Source organism: Astatotilapia calliptera, chromosome 1 (genome assembly GCF_964374335.1).
Source record: "Astatotilapia calliptera chromosome 1, fAstCal68.1, whole genome shotgun sequence".
Classification (NCBI taxonomy): domain Eukaryota; kingdom Metazoa; phylum Chordata; class Actinopteri; order Cichliformes; family Cichlidae; genus Astatotilapia; species Astatotilapia calliptera.
Window position 1 is genome coordinate 15,233,826 of NC_137422.1, and position 20,359 is coordinate 15,254,184.

The 20,359-nt window shown below is 40.6% G+C and overlaps 1 protein-coding gene, 1 long non-coding RNA gene and 1 other non-coding gene across 4 annotated transcripts in view; 2 read left to right on the forward strand and 1 right to left on the reverse strand.

Moving 5' to 3' along the window:
• LOC113020750 (protein TANC1-like) overlaps positions 1–12,991 on the reverse strand; it is a 44,631-nt gene extending 31,640 nt beyond the window's left edge. The window contains exons 1-4 of the mRNA XM_026164967.2: positions 12,868–12,991; positions 11,183–11,313; positions 8,948–9,248; positions 7,955–8,236 (exon numbers count right to left, since the gene is read on the reverse strand). Coding sequence (XP_026020752.2) covers positions 7,955–8,236; positions 8,948–9,248; positions 11,183–11,263 — 664 coding nt within the window. The 5' untranslated portion in view covers positions 11,264–11,313; positions 12,868–12,991. The remainder of the gene's footprint in view (positions 1–7,954; positions 8,237–8,947; positions 9,249–11,182; positions 11,314–12,867) is intronic.
• A 5,472-nt stretch (positions 12,992–18,463) lies between these two features.
• Positions 18,464–20,271, forward strand: LOC113020771 (uncharacterized). 2 transcript variants are annotated; one of them, XR_003272224.2, is made up of 4 exons: positions 18,464–18,625; positions 19,076–19,211; positions 19,504–19,590; positions 20,047–20,271. It is a non-coding gene; the product is annotated as an uncharacterized LOC113020771 (long non-coding RNA). The 2 variants fall into 2 exon arrangements; XR_003272227.2 differs by having other exon boundaries at positions 18,467–18,625; positions 19,079–19,211.
• Positions 19,631–19,764, forward strand: LOC113028118 (small nucleolar RNA SNORA31). Its single transcript, XR_003273196.2, has one exon. It is a non-coding gene; the product is annotated as a small nucleolar RNA SNORA31 (small nucleolar RNA).
• Positions 20,272–20,359: the final 88 nt, after the last annotated feature.

The following is a 20,359-nucleotide window of genomic DNA, read 5'->3' on the forward strand; positions in this document are numbered from 1 at the left end:
TGGAGAGAAAAAAGTGAAGAATCTGTTCCAGTCTAATCTCGAGCTCCTCCTATTTCTATTTTCCCCTTTTAACATCAGGCCGTTTAATCCAAGTGGCTCACAAATCCAGACAGGAAATCAACTAGATTACAGCCACTGCAGGCATGAATGCTTGTGCTCGACCTTTGCCATCTTCCAATATTGTTTCTATGCAGTATTTTTTTTTGCTCCTATTTATATTATTGGATTGTCTGCTATTGGAGGAATAAATAGCATATATATTTTACAACGAAAAACTGCAAGGCTTGGGAAATGAATCCATTGTTATTTTAAGAGTTTATTTTCAATGAGTAGCAGACGGGTTCATGTCATTCATTCATTGCTCTTTGTCATTGGTAAATAAAAAAAAGTCCTCTGTAAAATCTGAAAATCTGGCATTACTGCTGTCTCTAATCCCTTTGGAGAGGGATAAAAAAAAAAAAAAGGCTCAAGTCACGTTGCACACTGTACACAGACCAATAAATTAGGCAGTGGGCAAGACATTAACTTCCTATAATCATGTAATGACATTAAATGAAATCACTGGTAATTTCAGAGCATGTGAGAGAGCATATCAGCATAGATCTGCACTGTTATGGGCTGACAGGCTTTAAAGCAGAAGTTTTAATCACATCCTGAAGATCCTGGCTGCAGCATCCTTCAACACAACAAATCAAAAACTTCTCTACACTCAGACATGAGCCAAACAATGTAAAATATATTTGCATCTTGCATTATTGCATGTCATTCTGCCAAACCATCGCTCGCTTTGCTTTCTGTGGAACAGCGAGAAAGACACACTGAGCTTGCTTCTTTGAAAATACTCCAGTAGATACAGCTCACACTTGGCTGATCAGATCCCTTTCTGACACATTTACTATCTCTACATGTGTCCATCAGCTTGCAGCAGCAGAGTGAGCGAGTGTGGGTGAAAGCTGCCGAGGCCTGTTGATATTCTAATTTACAGGCTCATCAAAAACACATATAACCTGTTCATTGGACTCCCTAGTAAACAATGATGGGCTCTCTGGATCAACAAATATCAATCACGGTGTGAACACTGCAATTAGGATAAAAGAAAGTTGTGTGGGGGATGAGCTGTTAGTATACTGTGAAAGAGTACAGCATGAGATATTGCAGAAGCGGGAGGGAGCTTTCAGGACAAAGAACATGCATAAAATGACTGTAAATATCAAGCAAGAAAACAAGTGGTGAAAACTGAGGATTGAAAGAACATCCACAGCGAGAGGATGGAACACAGTCTGCAGCAAAACAGTGTGAAGGAGGTGTGGGAGTGGGATGAGAAAGACTGCTGGCTAAAGACAACCTGGCCAAATGGCTGAGGGGACACAGTTAAAGAGTTAAAACATGTTTTTCAGCCAGTTTGACACAGAAACTCTTGGACGTTTTGACAGGTCAACCTATCTCACACTCACTGACCATCTATATGTTCCCTGTTGATGAAAGTCTAGCTGATTATAGCCCCCTTTGATCATTCATCACTTTAAAGGTCAAGCCTCCAGTGTCCCTGATGGCATTACTTACACAATTTAATCACAAGCAGCTCATTAGAACCTGTTTAAAAGCCTTTTCAACGCTAAAGGTATCGCTACTCTTAATTGCTTTCTGGCAGAAAATAAAATTAGTCTGTGAAGGAAATATCATGCCAGGTTTAAATTATTTTCACAGGATTTTCCTCTGATATCAAGTGTGTCAGAAAATTATAAAGTCACAAATTCTGGATGTAACTCGGCCATGGACATGACAAACTTAAGACTGATATTTCAATTCAAATTACTTTTATTTATATAGTGCCAAATCTGCAGCAGTCGCCTCAAGGTGCTTTGTCTTGTAAGGTAAAGACCCCTACAATAATAATAATAATAATAATGATAATAATAATAATAATAATAATAATAATAATAATAATAATAATAATAATAAAACAACAACAACAACAATCAGATGAGCAAGCACTTGGCGAAAGTGGGAAGGAAAAAATTCCCTTTAACAGGAAGAATCCTCCTGCAGAACCAGGCTCAGGAAGGGGGAGCCATTTGTTTGTTGAGGGTGAGGAAGACATGATAAAATTGTGTAAGATAGCCAGAAATTAATAATAGCTATTGATTAAATGAAAAGACATGGATAAACACATAGAGTGAAAATCTGAATGACATGCAGGTGATCCTTAGCTGCTGCCTTTCATGACCTGAGAGATGGAGGAGGAAGAGCAAGAGGGTGATGTGGAGGAATGACATCAGGAAATATGCACACATACAGTGGTACCAAGGCAACGACACCCATTTTTGGTCCAACCGCCCAAGATCCACAGCTAGTTAGATCGTCACAATGACTGAACACAGTCAAGCCAGTTGTTTTCCTTTGTTTTTTCATTGTTTAAAATGTTTTTTTTAACAGTAACTAAAGCAGACTACTAGCACCTCTGAAGCTCTCTCATTGAAAATGTAAATGGGTCATTCTATGTGTGTTCGTCAAATGCCTCCCAAGTGATCTTACAGATTTTCCTGGAAAAAAAACATCCAGGGTAAAAATGCACATGCTAGTAGTTTTTAAGAAAAGATTTCAGGTCCCTCCTTTCATTAGTTTTCTCAAAAAAACAAAGGATTTCAAGAGATGAAGGCAGAGCTGGTTTGAGATGTTTTTCTGGCATCGTTTTTTCAGGGGCTATTTGAAAGATTCCATTATCTGGAAAAGTGCTTCAGATAGGTCCTTCAAATCTTTTAGGTACTGTGGCTCTGTGAATATGGATTCTCATGAGTGCAGCTGAAGTTAACACAGAATGATGGATGCTTGAAGTCCCTAAAATATCTGGATAAAAAATTTGGATCTCTGAGAGATTATTGGGGATCTGTAGGAAGTCCCTTATGTACAGGTTCTCATATACAAGCAACATAACATTCTTTAAAACGGTTCAAATCAGGTTACTGGTTTCACTGATATTAAAGCTTGAATACTTGAAAAACCCCCAACTCATTTTCATCCAACTTCAGTGTGACATTCCCCAGGTATGACAGCATGTACCGAATTCAAATTCAGCTTCTTAGAAAGACCAAGTTTCTGTTAATGTTAAATCCAAAATCTGTTACGGCGTTCTCTCTCATTTTCCCAATATGAATTTTTGAAACGGTCATATTTAAGTAAAGATTGTTTCAGAGGCAGAGCATGATGTCTGAATCCAATTTATGGACCCTCATTGCCCAGCAAGACAAGACTTTTATGAACAGGAAGGGAAGAAGTGTGCTGGGTGCCATTACAAAGCACGCTCCATTTCATAAAATGGAAACGATTTATAGTGACTCGTGTCCTTGACTATTTCTTGGTGAAGACCATCTTCTAACCCATAACACAAAAGTGAACTGTTCTTTTTACACTCTTTTTTTAGATAAATTACACAAACATCATATACCATTTTGTTTGTTTGTTTTGCCAGATTAAGAGTTTTATTAACTCCCAACAGATAATTGTGTGAAAATTTGATTTTTTTTCTCAACAAAAATAAAAGGTAAAAAACAAAAAATGATCTGGAGTTTTAATATCATTCGAAGCAGCTAATTTAAACACTTATGTTACTCAGTTTTGCAATCAGACCTTGATTCTTTGCCAAATTTGTAAAAACGTGCCCAGCTAACAAACCTGACCCAGAACCACAGGCAAATGTACTCTCCAATACCACCCACATGGCAAGGAGGGGGGAAGGGAAGGAAGGAAACTTACACAGTCAAAGAGGATTTAGTATGGTGCTGAAAACGATCAACCTCAAGTATGAACCACGATGCTGTAAATAGTCTCATTTTTGAAAGAGCCACACAAGCTGTTTCTCCTTGTTTCCACTCTTTTGGCCAAACTAAGCTAACTGCCTGCTCACTGCAACATTAAGCAAAAGCTACCAGGCTGCATATTAGAAAGCTCAGCAGAGAGGCAGCGCACTGGCAGAAGAAGAAGTCTTTAAAGTGGGGATCTGGATCACTCTCCAAAAAAAGAAGAAAAAAACAACAGTAAAGTAAGGCACTATCTTCAGCACAGGATGTACTCTCCTAGTATCTCGCTAGCTACAGAAAACGTCCTGTACTGTTCTGTTATCGTAACCATGATGCTCCAGTATCCTTGTTAGCCAGTAGTATTAATCTCTCACATAACAAAGAACGCTGATCCACTGCCACTGAAGCATCTTAAACCACATTTAAAAGCATGGGCTATGTGTTAAGAAGAGACAGGTACCTGGGAAATATGCTGAAGACACAAGTAGTTGATGCAGCTAATTCACTCATACATCTTTAGTGTCTGATTTTGCAACAAAAACACAAACTACTTTAGGCACTCACTGCGCCGACAGCCACCACACTGCGCAGCGCTGCCCACCAAAATGGCGCCGGTTTCAGTCCACCAGAAGATTAATGAAGCAGCCAACTCTTATTGAATCTAGCCTGCCCTCCTGCTTCTAAGAATCAGCATTTATCTTTGGAAAGTGTGAGAAGTTACTCCATTCATCCATTCTGCAAATTATCTCTACGATCACATTAATAGGAACAGATAGATGGTCACAAATGGTGATAAAGTTTGGACTCTGGTTTGGACTTTAAATTATGTATGGACTAATTGCACAATTAAACATTAGCATCTGCACTGGAATAGATCTGATTATATATGCCCAGACTGTAATCTACATATTCTTTTCATTTCTTTGCTACGTGATGCTATCTCACTACTAAATCTTGCTGCTTTGCATACACTAATGGATGGACTTCATATTCATTACACACGATGCATCTTACATTTTTTTGTAGCTTCTATCAGTCGTGCACTACTATCCATTAGCTTTATCGTCATGTCTGAATGAACAGAAGCCACAGAGGTAGGGTCAGACCTAGCAGCATTTAGATATCACTTTCAGTGGTGGACAGGACAGACGTGCATGGGCACAGAAAAGATACAATTTCTGTTTTTGTCTACAGATGTCTCTTGTGTTTGTGAGTTACTCAGCTTTTTTTAAGGATGAATGATTTGGAGACTGAACAAATTTCAAACTTTTGACATGAGACTCCCATTTACTCTGCTGAGAACTAATCAAATTACAGAACAAGCCCCAAAGCTGCTCCTTAGGTCCACATTTCAGTACTAACACAGCTCCATAAACTTCAGAGTCTAAAACAGACAGTTTGCATGTGTTTACTTGCCAGGGTTAGACAATGAGACCTCTCTAAAGAGCACAAATGCCTCTCTCACACACACACACACACACACACACACACACACACACACACACACACACACACACACACACACACACACACACACACTTCTCTACAGTTTCACAGAATGGATGTTTACAGTAAACTCTGTGATGCGATGAGGACAAATTTATAACCAGTTGTGGATATAATCCAACCCATGATCTAAAGTTTGATGCTTCTAGCTGTTTTCTGAGAGTCTCTTGTCTGAATTGATTGACCTTCAACATCATAAAGTAGCAAGATCCATGTAAGAGTGTTCTCTGAAAGGAAAGAGAGCTGCATACATTTATGCTCATGCTACAACACTGGCAACTTTGTTAATTTCTTAGCTATTATACTTCTTCAAATCTACACATTCTCCAGCTACTTTGTTAGGTACACCTGTTCAACTGCTTGTTTAGACACAAATCTAATTAGCCAATCACATGGCAGCAAGTGGGGGCATGTAATCACGTAGATGTGGTCAAGATGACCTGCTGAAGTTTAAACTGACCACGAGAATGAGTAAGAAAAGTGATTTAAGTGCCTCTACATGTGGCATTGCTGTTGGTCTGAGTGTTTCAGAATCTGCTGATCTACTTGAATTTTCCCACATGACAATTTCTAGGATTTACACTGGTTTGCAACAGCAGTTCTCTGAGCAAAAGGTGTCCTCTTTATGCCAGAGGTAATGGCAGAATCACCTTCAAGCTGATGGGAAGGCTACAGTAACTCAAATACCTAGTTGTTACAACCAAGGTATGCAGAAGAACATATCTTAATGCACAACACTGCACCAAAAGGCCACACCAGGTGCTACTCTGGTCAGCTAAGAACAGAACTGAGGCTACAACTTTATTTATATAAAGCCAAACCACACCAACAGTCATCGCAAGGTTCTTTATATTGTAATGTAAAGACCCTACAATAATAGAGAGAAATAAAGTCACACAGACTCACCAAAATTGGACAATAGAAGATTATAAAAATGTTGCGTGGTCTGATGAGTTCTGATTACTGCTACCATCATAGAAGCCATTCAGAAGCCAGGGTCACAATTTGGCATAAGCACAAAGCCTGAATCCTTCCTTGTTAAGGGGTCAAGCTGCTGTTGATGGTGGTGAAAGGGTGTGGGTGATATTTTTCTGACACAGTTTGGGCCCCTTAGTACCATCCTTCAGCACCACAGCCTATCTGAGTGTTGTTGTCGAGCATGTTCATCCCTTTATGACCGTAGTGTGCCCATCTGATGATGGCTGCTTCCAGCAGGATAGCAAGCCATGTTACAAAGCTTCAATCATCTCCAACTGGTTTCTTGAACATAAGAGTGAGTTCACTGGACTCAAATGGCCTCCACAGTCAACAGATCTCACTCCAATAGAGCACCTGTGGGATTTGGTGGAACGGGGCATTCGCATCATGGACGTGCAGCCAACAAATCTGAAGCAACTGTGTGATGCTATCATGTAAATATGGATTCATGTATAACTGGTGGTTAATAATAAAGCTGTGAGGAACATTTCCATAAAAATGACTTGTGGGTGAATGCAAAATGCAACTCAATGTTTTTATCTGAATCTAACCGGAGCACAAGTTTATCTTTATCACAAGTTGCATCTGTCTACAGTTTGACACTAATGCCTGACACTAATACGTTAAACACCTAAATTTTAAGTTTTAGATTTCATTTTTTCTTGTCTTATTATGTATATCATATATAAATATATTCATCCTGCTCCTCTATGTCTAATCGTTCATGAAGATGAAGTAAAATCCTAACCGCTACATGCAGCTTGTTTCATCTTGATACTGAATTTCATCAAGAGTGTCTAAATGAAAGCACCAGCTGACAGAAGAAACTGGCAGGCGTTACTGTGAATCCACTCCTTAGGGAATCTCTTCTTTTGCTCCCACTACAAATGAACTGACATCTAAAGGAAGAAAAAGAGCCTCATGCATTAGCAAAGATCGTGACTGTAGGGGGGGTATTTTTATGACAACTAGAGGCCTCCCAGGACTTTTAACTGGTACTGCTCACTGTGTGTATCCAGCCTCCGTGGTAAGTGGAGCACCAGCACACGGTGCAGTGAAGTTCAGTTCTGCATCGCAGGCACTTTTCTAAATTATCCTTCTACTGCATTGCATGAACAGTTTGAGAGTATCAAGTTAACAATCAACTTAATCAATTTGCTATTCAGTCAATATTAATCAGTCCATTAATTAATCACTCGGGTCACAGCTGCCATATTCATACTCTCATTAGCCCACTTCATCTACAGTATAATGGCATCTTTTAACAACTCACTCACTAGCTCACTAATTATGAATCATTTGTTTAATGTGTGCAAGAATGGAGGTGTAAAAATGGCACGTTTTGCTTTTTTTTGCTTTTTTTGCTTTTGCGTGTTGGGGGTAATGAGTGGGACTATTTCTTGGCCGGGAAAATTAACTTCCTGGAATGTTTGTTGGTTGACTAACAACTTAGAGGTGACAGCAAGACCCTAGGAAATACGCAGTAATTAGCCAAACTGTATTCCCTTAAGATTCCCTTAGCTTGGCTCATAGACAGCCAGCTTCATATGAAACTGGGAGATATGAAACGTATTAATCCATCAGCAGCTGAGAAGGTGCACAATCCCAAATCTCTCTCAAAGTCATAACCGCTTCTTAATTCGCAGAATAAGAAAGAACGAGAACCTGGGTACCTGCTACTGAGTTTGGACGGGGCAGCGCAAGAGAGGAGGTGCTGTGCAAATGGTGCTGTGGGAGGGGCCTTTTCGGTGCTGGTGGAGTTCTGGGCTCCATGATGTCCATTCTAGGTAAGGCCTCATCTGGCTGGGTTGTGAGATTGTCCCTGGTTGGCCTGGGATGGCGGTCCTCATTTGTATGGCCCATTACGCCACCACTTCCCTCTGGGCCTTCGTCCTTACCCAGACCCTCAGTGGAGGTGCTGCGCTCCTCATTCTCAGAAGAACTAGTGATTGTTGCTGTGCAGCGGAAAGAAAATATGGTTAACAGAGCCAAGAAAAGAAAAAAAAAACAACAACAACATCTGGCATGTGACTGCTTATATGCACATCCTCATAAATGACTAAAGACAAAAAGTTAAGCAATAGCTTCAACATCATCAAAAACACATTTATTCAATCTACAATGAAAAACACCCTTTTTTGTTTTACTCACAAGTCATCAATCAATAAGTTTCATTGTACTTGATGAGCCCTCTACCTTTTTGTGTTCAACTATAAATACAAACTCTATTTAAAGAGAAAAAAAGTGTCCTATTTTGGGAGAATCAGACCCGTAAGCAACAAAGACAGCAGTGTCCCAGTTTTGACAGGAGGGAGCTGAAGCCTGAAGGCTGAAGTGGCACAGACAAACAGAGAAACTGGCTGTGGGGTAGAGGTGCACATTTTACATAGATAATGATGTTGCATCTCCCTAACTTTGAGATTGTAGGAAGGTGTGGCAAACACCAGGAGAGTCATATTTCATTTCCCGATTCCATATTATAGCCCATGTTTGTTTAGCTAACCGTTTTTTTTTTTAAACTTCTGATGATGCACGACTAGGCATCTGTGTTGGACGTGCGTCACTATGTGTAAAAAAAAAAGAAGAAGAAGAAAAAAAACCACAATTTGAAGTCCTGTAATATGAACAGATACCATCTGGAGACACAGAGCAGCAGCAGCTCTCACCTATAATTCCACTATCCTTGCTCTCCAACGTTGAGGTGGGGCTTTGAGATGGAGGCCCTGGACTGCTCCCAGTCATGAGTCCACAAGGAGGGCAAGGGGCTGGGCTGGATGCAGGGCTAGAGAGGGTTCCACTGGGACTGCTGCTAGAGCCACAGTGGGGAGAAGGTAAAGGTAAAGGCTGGGGCAAAGACTGGCCTCCCGCACTGGTGCTCAGGGTGGACGAGGGGCTCTCTGAGCAGGGTGAGGCTGTGCTGCAGGTCAGGGTGGAGCTGGGACTCCCCCCCTGAGCAGAGGAATCATACTGGGGAAAAAAAACCAGAGAAGAGAAAGGGTTAGAAAAAGTTAAGCCATAAATAAAGGTGGAAAAAAGGCTCTGTGGAACAATATTTGAGCATGTTTAAGTGAAATTCCTCTATGTTGAAAGTGGAGTAAATTAGCAGTGCCAATTTCAAACCTTTTAACAGCACTTCACTCCTCGTGACACTGTTGGCCTTCTTGCGCAGCGTTATTTGCAATAGTGAGTGAATATGTTTGAGCGTGCATGCAGATGGGAATTGAAAAGATAATTCCAGTTATTTTCATCCTTGCTGTCATTTCCCAGTTTTTCCTTTTTTCTAAAGATGACTGGCTGTCGTCAAAACTAAAATCAATCACTGCAGACATTCAGAATTTACCACGCTCTGGGGTTTTTTGCGATGTACCACACAGAGGAAAGACAAAAAAGTGCAAAAAAGAAATCACGGCATCAGTCTAAACGATGTTACTGATTAAAACAGCACACCTAAATTTTAAGTAGGGAAATCGAAAAAGGCAAGTATTATACTCGCTTTTCGAACACGCAACTTTTTTTAAGTCACCTCTGATGAGTAAATTCAAGATACTCAGACCTGACTTCGCATACTTGCCAATGCAATAACTATAACATGGGAAGTAAGTATTTAACCCTTTAAAGCCTGCAACATGAAATACTTGCCAGAAATTTCTATTTTTTTTTTAATTTATAAATTGAGTGTTAATTAAACCTTAAATATAGGAGTTTTAATTTGTTATATATTTGTTACATTCAGCATTTTTCTGCAGTTTATCATTTAAAAACATATTGTGGAATTTAAGTTTTCCCGTTAGGAAAAAAAAATCATATTTATGATGCAGAAGTAAGAAAAACTGTATAAAATGTATAAAATATGATACATTGGACATTAAGGGGTTAATAGTGCAAAAAAATTACAAAGCTAAGGGTCAGGCTGGAAAAAATGGATGCAGTAATGAAAACAAATCTTCTATCATACCCATCAATAAAAAAGCCTTCAACTTTTAAACTCACCTTTTGAGAGAACAGAAAACACATATGCACACATAATAGCAAGTGCACATCACTACAGCAGCACTGCGGTGAGTTACATTATATAAGAAAGACTGTGACGTTTTTCTTTAGGTTGTCAAAGGGGTCTTGGTTCTAGCTCGTACATTTTAATGAATGCTTTTAATCTATTGAGTTTCTCCACTGGTCTTTAAAAATACATGTCTACATCATATAAAAATTCATAGCATTTACCAATTAAGGGAGCGAGAATTGAAAAATGTTTGAATTCACATTTTTTTTAACAGACGGGCGCAAAAAACAAAAAGGAGTCTTTTATCCTTTCATTTGATCACGTGCATTTCAGGTCTCTTCATTACTGATGCAACCTTTCTGCAACACAGAGAATGTATGGAGACAAGGCAGCAGAGTTTAAACAGCTCACTGTTATTCCCTTTATACCAAAGCCTCATCTATCTTAGCCAGGACAACCCACATTCCTCATATGAGCTTTGCTATCTCTGTGAAACTGACTGAATCTGGAGCTCAGGTGGTGGAATGAGGCTGCGAAAATGGGCCATGGCTGAAGCATGCAAAGGCAAAAAGATCGAAAGACATTCGCACAAACAATAACTCTTTATACACAGAGCTTAAACTAATCAGGCACTGAGTGTAAAAGCCATGCGGACACATAGCAAAGCAATTAATAATGATGCAAAATACATACAGAGTGATTTGAGTGCTCAAAGCACACACTCACACAGTACACAATGAGTTCTGTGCAACTGCATTTTAAAATGCAGTCTAATTATCTTTAATAAGCTTGATTCAATAAAGAAGATCGTGAGGGCAATCGTTGTTTTTCTTTTACACCATCCATTCTCCTTTTCTATGCCATGGCAGTATGGGGCCAGTTAATCAATATGTGGCCTTACCTTCTTTTCCCTCCTGTCCTCCATAGGAGAGCTAGCAGTACCGGGCGTTGTTTCTCCCAATAAGAAGCATAGTCTGGTCATTAGTTCCTGGTTAGAGAGGGAGGAGCCAGGCTGTGGCTCCACGTGGAGGTCTGGAGCATACACACATTCGGGACACAGGGATTAACAAGCATGAAAAAACACAGCGGGCCAAATGAAGCCACCGACAAACCGATGCTGCAGATTGAGCACAGCTCCCTTTTAGAGCTTCCCACCCAGCAGCATCAGGCAGTGGACTGAAAGAAATGTATGCATCCACAGGTCAGCGCAGCCCCAGCTGCACTGATTACGGATGCACAGACAGTGGCTTTCCAGTCCCCGGGTTGACGCAGCAGCAGCGAGAGGTTGTGTGAGGTTGTGAGTTTGCCCGTGCTCACGCCTGCCAGGTGCTCTCGGTTAAGAGACAGGTTGTGAATTTCAATGAGCTCGGCGTCGACTCTGGAGCAGAAAGGAGTGCCTCGGCTCTGCCTCCACTGTCGTTCCTAGAGACTGGCTGACAAAGGCCATGTGCAGCATTCATTTATCACTGTTTAAGGCTCCCCTATGCTCTGACCTCCAACCCCTGCTCCTTTAAGGTCCATGCTTACTTCAGCAAGTAAACAGTTTTCGCGTCTCTGCGCTTTACCCGGACGAGCGATACATTCGTTCATTCTCGCACCTCATCTGTGTGCTGTTATCAGCTGAGTAACATGCATATTGAGTAGGCATATAAACAGGATGACAGGACATCATGGATTACAGGAACAGCTCACTCCTCCACGCAAACATCTTTTCATTTAGACATCACATTCCACTCAGTCGTTCTCTTTCTGGCTCACTCTCACGCTTTAAAGACACTACATCACTCTTACAGACAAACAAATTGTGTACAAAACACAAGTCAAACCCTGAGAGGAAAAGGGTCAGTTCTGAGAATCAAGTGTGGTCTTTTTTTTTTTGTCTGCTTTTTGTTTTGTTTTGTTTTGGAAGGTGCCCCAGTTACAACCTTCCTTAGTGTAGCCTTTGTTGGTACTTTTTTCACAGCTTGGGCATCTGCTGAATATTTGGGCAGGATGTGTATTGCAGCGAGGGGGGAGGAGGGAAAACTTTGCATTTAGTCAGCAGTGCACTGCGATCCAATCTGGAGTAACATGAGGACACACCGAATGTCCAGTTCTATTCATCAAACCACCTAGCAGTTGCCATTGGAAACGGGAAGCTGAGAGGTGCCTGGCAACCAGGATGGAAGATGCCTCGTGAAATCTGTTTAGCCCAAGGGTAGCCCTCTGGCCAGAAACACAGAGAAAGCTGGCAGAGAGGTCAGTGTTTACACCATTATTGCTAACCTTAACTGTGTAAAGCAGCATACAAAGAAGCCAGGGCAACGACTCAAGAGAAACTGGAATAAAACAAATCCACTCTCAGCCATCCCATGAAAATGACACAGGCACCACTATCCTTATATACATCTTACAGAGGAAAAAAACTCAGCAAAGCCTTTTAGATGTAATTAACCTGCCCTCATTTTCTCTTGAATCTCTTTCTCATTCATTCTCTCTCACCTATAGCCCTATTCTCATTCAGCTCCACTGATCAACACCTGCCAAAACAAAACAAAACACACACACGACGATGCTATACCCACGCCCACACGCTCCCGTTCTCACCTCTGTGGTCTGCTTTGCCACGGCATGAGGCAAAGACGAGTGGCTCTCTTGCGCTGGAAGAGCCATCCACATACTCCAGCCTCCTTACCCGTCCTTTGGCCACAGCAAAGAGGCAGAAGGGAGAGGGAGGGAGGGAGGGAGAGCAGGCAGGGTGGGAGGGGGGATGGATTGAGGGTGGAGGTAGGGAGGGATATGAAAGAAAGTGAGAGAGAGGGAGGGCGAGAGAGAGACACACAGAGAGAGAGAGAGAAATTAAGCCTCCTCAGATGAGATCTGTGGTGCAGAATTTGAATTGTGTCCCATGAGTATAAAGAAGAATGTATACAGTGTAAGCCATGAATACAAACAGTGCAACATTCACTGGACTGTGGGCGGATATCTATAATATATTAACACCACAAATGTGTGTGTGTGTGTGTGTGTGGTAGGGACAGCGGTGCACTCTGATGTGTGTGGGTGTGTCTCACTTTATGCAATATCTCAGTGTTTTTTGAGGTGCAGATTCTTCAGCACTGGAGCCCGTTTGAGGATGAGATGTTTGCGTACACTGACATGTTTTTTTTTAATACTCAAGGCTTCTTAGTGTTTGAATCACGCATGTGAATCAACTCAGAAACACTCGGAAGTCTAACATACCGTTCAATATTTGATTGCCAAAGAAACAAAAGCCATGACACTCTAATATAGATTTAGATATATTTTTTCACTTACTGCAATTTTCAATCTCATATTTGCTCGGGTGGGAAAACAAGGCAGTGCTACATGTAATGAAATGCAATAGCACCTTTTTTTGAATGGCTGTACTTACTGCAGCACACTGCCACCTGGTGTTCCCTCTAAGGTCGGTAAATGTAAAGTTAACTTTCTTACATGCAGCAAATTTAGATGGATTCAAATATGGAAAATATCGCAGAACATGAGGGGTTTTTTTAAGATTATTACTACTGAAAATATTTACTCTTTGTTCCATGTATTTATAAGCTTTAAAATATTTAAAATTCACAGAAGAATATGCAAATCAAGGAACTTTCCGTATAAGATACTATAAAATTTGTGCTCTAATATTTCTTTTGATTGACCTACTATGAAGAATGCTGTACGTACAGAGTTGCTCACCTTAAACCTGACATTAACCAGTATATACAAGCAGGTTGCTTTGTGACCTACAACTGAGCTTTCAAAAACAATAAAGAAAATTTGAAAGTACCAGTTTGCATACACTGAGCATTAGCATTTTACAGGTAGTTAAGTGGTACCTTAATATAAATCACAGTGTAACTTTAATGACATTGAAAAAGTAAATCCGCAAAAAGTAACTACACCTTTTTTAAAATCTAAGGTTTTACATATCATGAGAAGAAAGTAAAGTAGATGAATACATTCTCAGAAGAACAACATCACATAAATATTACAATATGTCATTATTTATGTAACATAAACTAAGGCAAAACACAGTAGCAGTCTTGTGAAGGAGACCTTTAGTGCTTCCATAGGAAGTGCATCTGTTAGCAGGGGGTGCTGCTATCAAATGCACTTAAATAAATGCCCTTCAAGTCGATTATACTACACCGAACACCACTAGTGGAAAACATGCAGGGCAGTCTTTCCAGGAGTGGACATCCCTGACAAATCCACTCAGAGGAACTGAGTACTGCATGATCTCAGACTCTACAGCCCTCAGGTGACATGTTAAATGTTAAAGTTCATGACAGTACAATTAGAAAATGATTAAATAAGCATGACTTGTTGGGAAGGGTCTACAGGAGAAAGCACATGTCGGCATAGATTAGGTTTACAAAGTTACATATGAACAAATCACAAGACTTCTGGAACAATGTCCTTTGTACAGATAAGACCAACATGGAGATGAATCACAGCACCACGTTCGGAGAAAACCAAACACAGCATATCAGCACAAACACCTCATAGCAGCTGTGAAGCACGGTGGTGGAGCGGTGATGATTTGGGCTTGCTATGCAGCCACAGGAGCTGGACACCTTGCAGTCATTGACCATGAACTCCTCTGAACGCCAAAGTATTCAAGAGTCAAATGTGAAACCATTCTGACAGCTAAAACTGAAGCTGGTTCATGCAACAGGACAATGATCCCAAGCCCAGCAACAAATCTCCAACAGAATGGCTTAAAAAAGAAAAGAATCGAGATGATGAAATGCCCCAGTCAAAGCCCAGTCTGCAAACAAACTGAAATACTGCAGCAGGAGAGCTGTCTGCGAGTAAATGCTCACAAACCTCAATGAAGCCTCCTCAGAAGAGTGGGACAAAATTGCTCCAACAATGTGAGAGCCTGATAAAGTCATACCAAGTTATTGCTGGTAGAAGTGGTTTTACAAGCTACTGGGGTTTAGTTTTTCACACACTGCTCCTGCACTCTGGCTCAGTTTTTGCTATATGACAATAAATACACAGTGTAACACATGTTGCTGCTGCGTGTAAATTATTTTATAATCTGCTAACGACAAGGTCATTTTTAAAAGGATATCCTGATACGTAAAACCTTCGAATTCAAAGAGGACGTAGTTTCTTTATCACATAACTGAATCACGTCACGTGATTCTGCTTCTGCACTTTTTGTCATTTTTGGTTTATTGAAGCTTTGATGAGACAGATTGACAGGAAATATGGGAATCAAGAGAAAAGGCAATGCCAGGTAACAATGCTTTTCTGCAACAATCAAACACAGATCACATGAAATGGATTTCAGTCTGTCGGCTAACGTGTGCCCCAATTCACAGTTGTTTGAATAAGTAAAAACACATTTTGTTTGTCATGCCAACAGTAGATGTGATGCATGTGATAATAAGCTGGCCTCAAATTAATGGTTGGTTTATTTTCTCTTTCATCGTGACCAAAAATGTGACTTAATATCTTACACATTGATCCAAAATAGTACAATATTTCAAAAATGACCCACCTAATTGAGGTTTCTTGCCTTAAGTTATCTCACTTAATTATTTACTCTGACAATCTGTCAACATGCTTTTGAGCCCTAGAGGCACGGTCTGTATGCACTTGGATTTTCTGTCACATGTATGGAACAGCTGAACGCACAGACGATCCCCGCTAATCAAGGCAAACCCGTGAAAGCATGCTGTTATTTTTGCAGCTAGTCCCTGACGCACACCTCCTTGTCACTCTCAGTTACATACAGCACATCCAGACCACGCTTTTGTTTGGATGATCATCTCAAGTGAACCCACCTGGGAACTTGCTGCACGACTGGGAGGGAACAATGTCGGCCTGGTGAGGGAGAAGAGGGGAGGAGGGCAAAGAAATGGACACGCCCTTGGTCAGTCTCTTCTGTTTTGCTGAGTTTTTGGTGCAGCCGCCATCGTGGTCCTGGAAGTGAGAGGCGCGCTGGCCGCTGCCTCTCTGCAAGGTGCTGTGGGCATACACCTCGTCACCTGCGTGGAACGCATAGGCGGGTGTAGAGAGAAGACAGAGGTGGGCAGGTGTTGAGGTAAAAGCAGAGTTAGTGCAGTTACAGTAGATCTAGGATATCACAAGAAGAGAATAAGCCTATTAAATATGTCTCACAGAAGGCTGCGACACAGCAAACACATCGTGTCTCCAGGCATATTTCCCAGTGAGGTAATGGAAAGTTGGCATTGCTGGATCATCTATTTAAAGAATTGGGATCACGCTCATTAAACTGGCTACAGTTATTCTCTCTTAATACTTCAATCATTTTCATATCCACTCTTATTACAGCCTTTAAAGAGACATTATAATTCCCAAAGCCATGTGATTAGAGAGACTCACTTATATACTGATTATATATCATTGCCATAGTTTGCCCTGTAGCAAAATTAAGCAATTTACTACCTTCTTCTTTGAATGAGTGTGTTTTACCACTAGCCAAATAAGTAGTCAGAACTGCATTGCCTAATCTATGAATTCATCTATTATGCTGTTGCATAATCCCTGAAAGTGTGGAATGATCATAGCCTTTTAATGGCAAGCTTTAAAGAAGGAGGCAGAAAGTGGCATCTCTCTGCAAATGATCAGAGAAGAGCCAGTGTACTGTAAACACACTTTATCATTTTAATGAGACTGACACAGTTCTCTATCAGCCTCTCTGTTCTTTCTACCCAGTGGAGCACACTATCAAATATTGATGGGCAACATGGTTGCTCTAATACCCAGCTCTACTTATGTTTATGTATCTCTGCAACACACTCTGGAATCACATCTTTACTGCAGCGAGTTGACAAGTGTACACTTTTAAAATAAAAAAAATTAAAAAACAAACAGCTTCATTTCATCTGCGACAGAGAATCCTAAAGAACACTGAACTCATGTACAGGAGACACAACAGCCTCATGCCAAGTGCACAGATACATCTGCTGGACTCACAAATTCTTCTGGTGTTCAACGTGTGTTTAGTAGGTCAGGATGTTTGCTTAACCCACTCTAACTTCGTCTGACACACTTTAAATTCAAGCACCGGGACACTGTGTGAAGGACGGAACACTGATGAATTAGGCTAATTGAAATGACTCTACTTAAATCACCCAAGAGAAGAGAGAACCTGAATATTACCATCAAACAACACCAGAATGAGTGTGCACAACATAACATACATTTTCCATTTACAGTATTGTGACCTCCAAACAAAAGGGGCATACAGTTAAAAAAAAAACATCTGCTAAAAGTTGCAATATTATTTTGTTCAGCATGCATGCCTCGTTTTTGCTTCACTGGTACTTCCAGTGGTTTTGTTTCTACCTGAGTGCCTCTGGCTCTTTTTCTCCCCTCGTTTTCCTCCTCCATCTCTCTTGTTTCCAAAAACTGCTCTGAACATAGCTGGGCTGTTGCTTCACCGTCTACTGACTGTGGAAGGGAAAAAAAGTTAAATGTTCATTTGAATTAGGGGCACATTATTCAGACAAAATTACCCCCGCTGTTAGTTCTTAATTCAGCTGCCACATTTAAATGGTGTTTTTATTTTAATACCATGATCTATATATATAGTCTTTAACAAATAGTTTGCACGAATTATTATAGTAAGCTAGATATGAAAAAAATTAGCATCCCAAAATTCTCAGATTACCTGCTCTTAAGTCTTCTTTGATGCCTCCATGTCCTCACATATATCCACAGGAAGCTGATGGAGGAGCATTTAAACTCGCGGAGTCCAATTAAGAAGTGTTTCACCTCCAGAAAATGATGGGAGAAGGGGGTCGTCTTGCACATGCGCATTGGCCCTGTGTTCCACATTTGATGGAAATCTGTCTATGCATTTGATACATCTTATCCTATCCTTTTATGTTTTTTGTGTCTTTATCCCATTTTGATGTTTGAACTTAATGAAACTGCCATTTTTTATTATTCGCTGTAATCTATATCTCTCATACTATGCCAGGCCAGCTAATAATAGTTTGTGCTCAAACTCATTTAAATTAGTTTTTGATAATTATTTTAAGAGTAGCCTAACTTCGTGTAATTTTCTAAGGAAGCTGGAGTGAACATCAAAGCAGCGCACTCGGACATTACGTTAAATACATGCCGTGATCCATTTTGAACACCAGGGGACGACAGCGCAAATTACAAGTTCCTAACCGGCCTCAAGGGGGCGACAATGAGCCGCCACCGGCATCCTTTATAATCCGGATGATAACCTCAGAGCAGTCCTTTCGCTGCCTGTGCTCTCGTGTGTTGCAGCAAGTGAAAGGCGTTCTTGTGAACTTTATAATGCGTAACCTCGGCGACTCATTCACCTTACCTGACATGACCTACTGTAAGTATATTCAGGCGCCCTGTCGAGTTAAAGACAGCTAAGTTAGTGACGTCTGTTCTGTTGAGTTTTATGGTGAATCAACGGACACGTGTAAAATGAGCTCGAGCCATTTTGTGTCACGAGTTAGAAAATATTTTGTGCAAAATAATCCCGGCTTCTTAGTTTTGCCCCAGACTAACGGCTAAGTGAGCGAAATGAGCAGTAACACGGGGCTAAATATGATGCCTCGTGCCATGAGAGAGAGCTGATTTTAAGAAAGGTTAATGGATACTCGTTAACGATACCAGATTTAGCATAGCACCGGATGTGCTCCATTATTGCTAGTTAGCTCATGTTAATTCTAACATGAGCTTTGTAACTAATATTTTCCATGCGCATATCTGCTAAACCTGTTCTGACCTTGATTAAGTGTTAAAGCGTTTTTTAACGTATTTTTTCGCACTTTTAAAGCAGATCATCCCGCTGGATGAATACCTGTATGAGCCAGCTGCGGATGACTGATGTGTTTCAGCATGATGCACTAGTGATGCCAGTAGCTGTGTATTACATGACCTGAGACGACAGCTGACAAGCAGTGTGCGAACATGTATGTATTGAGTTTACATTGTAACGACTTTGCTACTGTTTAGTAAAGTGACCAAGCCTGTCCTCGGACCACATCTTTGACAGCCTGGGCTCTCTGCTGTGAGTTCCTGGGTTATAACATTTAGATGTAATATTAAATGTCCCTGCGCTTTCTGATCGCTCATTTTCCATGGCGTCTCAGATTGAAGAAGGGAGGATAAAATGTTTGTTTTAACATGCCAGCACACAAAAACCTTAATTACATATTCTTGTAAAGAGACTGTATCATGTATAAAAATTTTTTCCTCCTTCAGACGTATGAAGGATATGTATAAGGCACGGGGTAATAAAACCAGAGCTGCGAGAGGCTGACAAGCTGTGGACCAACGCTGAGAATGCTGGTGAGCGCTTAAAATGTTTTAACTGGGGTTGTACATGAATTTGCATCCACTGATAGACCTGGAGCAGACTTCTTTGGCTTCTGGGTTTGCATAGAGATGCTAAACTGAGCCTTCCTTGCGCTTTCTGACTGCTTCATTTTTATAGCAGCACAGATTGAATAGAGGAATACATTTTAAGCTTGTTAGGAATGGTCAAAGGTTGGGTTCACATGGGGATACGTGGTGTGACGTGACAGCTTTAAGTATTCACCCACTAAATACATTAATACCTGCACATGCTTTCAAGACAGATTTACAGGGTAGTGGTTTCTAGACAGACTGTGGTGGTCACTGTTGACTGAAGGCATTGATGAGATCTTACTTTAAATTGTTTATTGCAGGATCGCTGATATCTTTATGCAGTTGGATGTTTACATTTTCTAATATTTTTATTTAATATTTTACCCCTTCTTACAGATAATGAGTGGGATGCATTGTAAAAAGCAAATGGAGCTTGGCCCAGTGGGACATCTTCACTTCCTCTGTTGCCAAAGAAACCGAAGAGCAAGTTTGTAATTGTCATGTTGTGGTTTCAGTGCTGCATTTATAGCAGGTCTTCATTTGCCAGCAAGATTTGTGTTGTATAAACCTGACTTTTTTTTTATTTTTATTTTTTTATTTAAATAAAATTATTCAACCGTATTTTCATGAGTACTTTTGTGAAAGTAAAAGTTTAAGTCTGTGGGAAAGTATTCAACACTTTACAACTCCAGCCTCATGGGGCTTCATA